Here is a 6,000-nt window from a genome sequence, read left to right as displayed (position 1 = left end):
AGGAATGAGTTTTTCTCCTTTGTTTCATGAAAAACTTTGGAAAATTCAAAATGATGTATTTATTTCATGTTGTGTAGTGGAATAAAATGTGTCCTTTATCTTTTCAGTGGCAGGATATAAAATCTATAACCAACAGTATTAGACTATCAGTTGTATCAAGATCTAAATGGAAATATGTACTGTTTTAGTTGTCTTGTTTTAAAAATAAATCAGCCCCTATTTTAAGTAATGAAGATTAAATACGTTACAATAAAATTTTATTTTAATGTAAATATAACTTTACCAGATTTTAATCAAGTAACAACAGTTCAGAGATAGAGATATACACACACATATATAGGTAGAATATATAGTTTTTAAAACAGTAAGGCATACTTCATGATATACAATCTTTTTACCACAAAATATATATACTTCTCAGATATGAAATAAAACTAATATGACTAGGAAGACACCACTACTTGGGACCAGAGTAACACCTTGACAAGTAGCTGAACTCAGTAACATCACTATACAGAGAAGCCATTTGGCTGGCATGTCTTGGCAGTGTGAATCTATAAGACACTGGTTGAATTTCATAAGTTTCTGAAACTTGACAACTACTGCTTAGCAAGCCTTTCTACAAAATGTGTAGTAGGAGCTACGGGCGGGCCACCGTTGCTCATCGCTGAATAGGCACAAAAGCTTTACTGCCCTTTGGAAATTGGGCAGAGCAATCTTACACTCTGATCTCCCGTTGTTTCTCTAAAAGTTTACCACATTCTAAATACCTTATGTGGAAATCAAAAAGAACAGAACAAGAGCAGACTGGGGAGATGGCATTTCTGCCAGTAAAATTTTCTAAACCAACATGTTCATACAGTTTCTGACATGGTCCTTTGAGTGTCCATCATCTATCGAATGCAAAATGTGGCTTTGCTTTGTTTTGTTGCAAAGGAAAAGAAAAGATTTTGTTCAGAGCTTTAGAAAAGTCAGTTCAGTCCACATAATCCGTTTTTTTCTTAAATTCCAAAAAGTAGCTCGTGCTCGTTCGGTGTTGACATGTTGTAGAGGAATGTTTCTCTTGCTCCTTCTCTCATGAGGTTATTCACTGACAGGTTTCCAGGGTGTCACTCGACCTCAATACACGGGGCAGGCTTCTTGGAGGAGCTTCCGTTGTCTGAGGGGCGGTAGGAAAGCGTGCTCATCTTGGTTGATAGGCTTGAGTGGGATTTGGCCTTTGGGGGAATGTATTTCAGAAGCTGGAGAAAATATTTTTTAAATTTCTTGCCAAGAAAGCCATAAAAGAGAGGATTAAGGCAATTGTTAAAATAAGCTATGCAAATCGTGATGGGCATGGCAGTGTCAACAATATCTGTAATTTTACAGTCATGTATGATGCCCAGCTGAATCAATACATCCAGAAAAGTGAATATTTGGTGGGGAACCCAGGAAAAGAAAAAGAAAAGCACAATTGCCATAATTATCTTGAAAATATCATCATTTCTTGGCTTGTTCTTTTGAATTTCATAAGCCTTCTTTAGGGTCTTCCAAATAAGAGTATAACTTGTAAGAATGATCAGGAAAGGAAACAAGAAACCCAGTATATTCTTGGTTAGGCCTAGCCCTATAGGGAGGGTTGAATTTTGGAATTCATAATGGAAAGCACAAACTGTGACATTGGTGTTCTCGATGAAAAATACATTGCGGTGGATTATAGTTGGCAAACTGGCCAAGCCGGCTAGCGTCCAAATAATGATGCAGGTGACTTTGGCCACAAGCATCGTGCGCCGCAGGCGGGACTTCATCGGGTGAACAATAGCCAGGTAGCGATCAATGCTCAGACACGTGAGTAGAAACACACTGGCATAGAGGTTGAAACTGACGCTGGCTGAAGCAATCTTACATAGGTAATTGCCGAAGGGCCAGCGGTATTCCATAGCAGTGTAGACAGCCCATAGTGGCAAAGTCATTAAAAAGCATAAATCAGCCAGTGCTAAATTCAAAAGAAAAACACTGGCCACGGTCTTTAGTTTCATGTAAAAGTAAATGACAATCACCACCAAGCTGTTTCCGAATATTCCGATCACAAAGATGATGCTGTATAAAGTAGGGATCATGACAAATATGTAATTGTGCCTTCCAGCTTTGGGACAGTCATCCTGGATTCTTTTAATACCCTCTTCAGTGGAAGAGTTGAGCATCATTTTGATTTCCCGGGTTAACTAGGCTCAGACACTATGCCAAATGCACCTAGAGAAAATAAAAATGAAAAGGTAAAAACATTTTAACTTCCAGTTGTAAACAAATAGTTGTATTTCTCAATCATAAACACAGTAACTCAACTTTAGTCCTAGGGAAAAAAATTAGGTCATATTTAATGGAGAAAACTGTGAACAGATGAAATCTAAGAGTGCACATTTAAATTAATTTTTAGGACATGTTGCTTTTTTAGGGAGTGATAAATATTCTCCAGACAAATGTAAGTGGGGTCCTATGTGAATAAACTTATCTAGGTCCTTTGCATTTTTTCTAGAAGTAAATCCTAGCTTCCAAATTGATTAAAAAACAATCTAAATCTCAGAAAGCACTGCAGAATTAAATGTTATTCAGAAAGACATGAGTTTTCCCTGAGGTGAGCAAGGCTAATTAATTTGTCTTTAACCTCAGCAGTGTGACACATCCTTATCTTATTGTTTAAACCATTTCTTTCATCTCACAATCTTTACTTACGTACAAAAATTATTAGCATTCTCGCTGAAGTGGGCGGAATAGCCGCCTCTAGGTTGCTGAGGAATCGGTCATGGTGAGAACTGATTTTAGAGGGAATAAGAGGGAGGCTCAAGACTTTGGGGAATAGCATTCTTTCCATGGTTTTCCAGGCTGCTACAGTCAGTAACCACTTATTTAACTTCCAACTCAGTCTAACAAAAGGGCCTGAATCTCGTAATTTTGTGCCCACCAGCCAATTCTGAGATTAACCCTTTGTATGGCAAGGATGTCAAATGAACAGATTAGGTCAGGAATATCAATAAACCACATCTTTTGTGTGGGGCTTGAGATACCAGCCGTCCTTTAGGATTTTAGGAAGAAATCAGATGCTCAGGAATGAGCTGCACAAAGACTTCTGTAAATATTTGCTCTAATATTTTACATAATCAACAATCAAACGATTCATTTATGTGATTTAGAAAATCAACATATTCTGCCCTATACAAGAGTCCTTCTGAAAACCCTTGGGAAGGAGGCTGAAGATTCCACGAGGGAGACATCTCAGGCTGTGGCACAGGCATGCTCTGAGGCGAAGGTTAGCAGTGGGCACAGGCAAGGCCAGCAGGCAGGGCAGTGGTGCTGGGTAAAGATCCTATTGCTGCCCCAGGAGCAGGTCCCTAGATGAGCATGGTCCTGGGCAAGAAGAGGAACAGGAATAAGACAGCACTAGTCTGCCCAGGAGAGCTGTGCTTGGCATCCGGGAGCGCTGGGGAAGCACGTGCGCCCAGGTAGTGTCCATCCTGGTGCACAGTGATGCTGAGAGGGATGAGACTCAAGCGGCCGAGTTTTAAGAGGAAACACTGGGAATAAAAGGGCTCTTCAGTGGCCTGTTGGCCTCCCCAAGGAGGCAGTTATTCTCCCTGCCGAAGTTTTTGTCTCCATGTCCTCATTATCTTTTCCTTTGTACGCAGCTTTAAATAATCTAGATCCCTTTCTTCTCTCTTCATTCACCGGGGCATCAGCCTCCACAAACAGGCACTATCTACCCCAAATGTCACATCCTCTGTGGAACCTTCCTGACTTTTCTGGAAATTGGCTGTTCCACTTTCTGAGCCGCTTTGGCACCCAGGATGCAGGTTCTGACACTATAGTATAAAGGTCTGATACACGCTCTTCTCCATGGTTTGTCAGCTGCTTAGGGCAGGGCTTGCTTGGAATCACCTGCTTTGCTAGTGTAGGCCCTGCACATTCCAGGAGGCAGACGACAAGCGTCTGCTGAATAACAGAGCGAGTGGACAAATGAATGAGTGAACAGTATATACTTTAAAAGCTATGAGTGTAGAGTACTGAGACTAATTTCTTTCGGGCTAATGAAATCCATTTATATTCTGCTCCCCAAAGAATCACAGAAAATGCTCAGTGCCAACCTGGGCCTCCCCTTGGATAAACAACCAAAACCAAAACCAACCAAACCAAACTGACAAAAACACCCTGGGCACTTTTAGAAATCTGTGGTTTACAAAACAGAGGATGAAAAGAAGGAATAATTTAATGGAAGCTGGGGCCAGGCTCTCAGGCAGGTATGACCCATCTCTTCCTCACCCAGAAGGATTTCTCTACTCTTTGCTAATTTTTCAGTTCATTTTATTACAGTTACTGAAATTATGCCAATTGATAAGCATAATTCATTTAGGTAAACAAATATTCTCTATTAAAAATTAAATGCTTCATAAAAGGTTTAAGGGCTAGCAGTCATTTACACCTTAACGTGGATTAATTTACTTATTTGCTCTCCTTCTAACATCTGTTATCAGTTGGATTTTGCATAGGAAAAAATTAGAAATGTCAAGGTTAAAGAAGCTTAAAGATTAAAAGTGGCCTGGGTGAACTGCACAACTGAAAACTAGGGCAGAGGTAAATATTTGTTTCAGCTTGGGCAAAAGGGCACTAAAAGACAGGAACCAATAAACTTGATGTGTTAGGATCCCTTAGGTGCCCTGAGCCTGGGCGCCTGAAACCAGGGAGGAAATTCTCCTCTCTTTCCTCTTTCCTCTCTTGACCCCACTTTGAGGGCACACAACTCAGGTTGGTTCCATTAATCCTGTGTTGAGAGTGAATAGAAGTTTACTGACTAGGCTGGAACTTTAACCATCACTTATAAAAGAATTTCCAAGGGAAAAAGTTTGCATTTGAAAGGATCATTTTATAAATACAGTTTTGTTTTGTTCTTGGTGAGGAAGATTGGCCTTGAGCTAACATCTGTTGTCAATCTTCCTCTTTTTGCTTGAAGAACAGTGTCTCTGAGCTAACATCTATGCCAGTCTTCCTCTATTTTTTGTATGTGGGATGCTGCCACAGCATGGCTTGATGAGCAGTGTGTAGGTCAGTACCCGGGATCCAAACCGGTGAACCCTGGGCCGCCGAAGCAGAGTGCAAGAAATTAACCACTATGCCACCAGGCCGGCCCCCTACAAATATGGTTTTGGACTTCAATTCCTTCACAATCTGAGGTCAGCCTTTTCTCCAATTCCCATCGATCCATATTGACTAATATTTAATATGTAAAAGGTTGTTCTGAACAACTAGCGGAGCATGCCTGGAAATGTTAGTGAGTATTTATTATTTTAATGAGTATATCACTTGAGAACTCTGGATGTAGCATTGCATATACTAACTAGAAGAACATTTTACATAAAGTTTATTATATAAGTAATGACCAAGACTTCCTACCTAGTAAAGAAACTAATTTTCTCCTACTTGAGGGTGAAGGATCTTGGAGAGGAATTTTCCATGGTGGAAACAGCGGGAGCAAGAGCAGAGAAGCAGAGATGCAAGTAGTACAGCAGGCAGTCAGCCATTCATCCCCTATTTACTGAACAACTATTTCGTTCTAGGGTCACAGATGCAAAATAAGTCAAGTCACAGTTCTCCTTCTTGGAGTCATTTGAGTCTAGCTGGGAGGAAGGAGTCTTAAAAACTGAATTATCTGCAGTGTGTTAAACTGTGCCATACTAGCGGCATGTGGAACGTGCTGTGCTTGTCATTGACCCAACCTGGTGGTGGGGGTACAGGGATGATTAAGGACACTTCCCAGAGAGGATGCCACTTGGATGTGGAGGATGTATGGGAAACAGACTGGCTAGAACTTAAAGGCAGCCAGCTGGCCGGCGAAGGTGGGGTAGAGATCGTGTCGTCATTGAACTTCTCCCTCCTTACAAATGTCTACAGCATCATCCATGGGAAACTGAGCTTGTAAATTTACAGATGCTGCACAGCCTTCTGGGCAGGGGTGTGGGGTCTGAATGTGCA

The 6,000-nt window shown here is 40.9% G+C and overlaps 1 protein-coding gene across 5 annotated transcripts in view; it reads right to left on the bottom strand.

The window, feature by feature from the left end:
* Positions 1–240: 240 nt before the first annotated feature.
* AGTR1 (angiotensin II receptor type 1) overlaps positions 241–6,000 on the bottom strand; it is a 44,738-nt gene continuing 38,978 nt past the window's right edge. For all 5 annotated transcript variants that reach the window (XM_070576267.1, XM_070576266.1, XM_070576269.1 and 2 more), the window contains one exon: positions 241–2,232. In XM_070576267.1, the coding sequence (XP_070432368.1) occupies positions 1,110–2,186 (1,077 nt within the window). In that variant the 5' untranslated portion in view covers positions 2,187–2,232 and the 3' untranslated portion in view covers positions 241–1,109. The remainder of the gene's footprint in view (positions 2,233–6,000) is intronic.

The sequence above is a fragment of the Equus przewalskii genome, chromosome 15 (assembly GCF_037783145.1).
Source record: "Equus przewalskii isolate Varuska chromosome 15, EquPr2, whole genome shotgun sequence".
NCBI classification, from domain to species: Eukaryota; Metazoa; Chordata; class Mammalia; order Perissodactyla; family Equidae; genus Equus; species Equus przewalskii.
The sequence above is the reverse complement of the archived record's forward strand: the minus strand, read 5'-3'. Positions and strand labels throughout refer to the sequence as shown.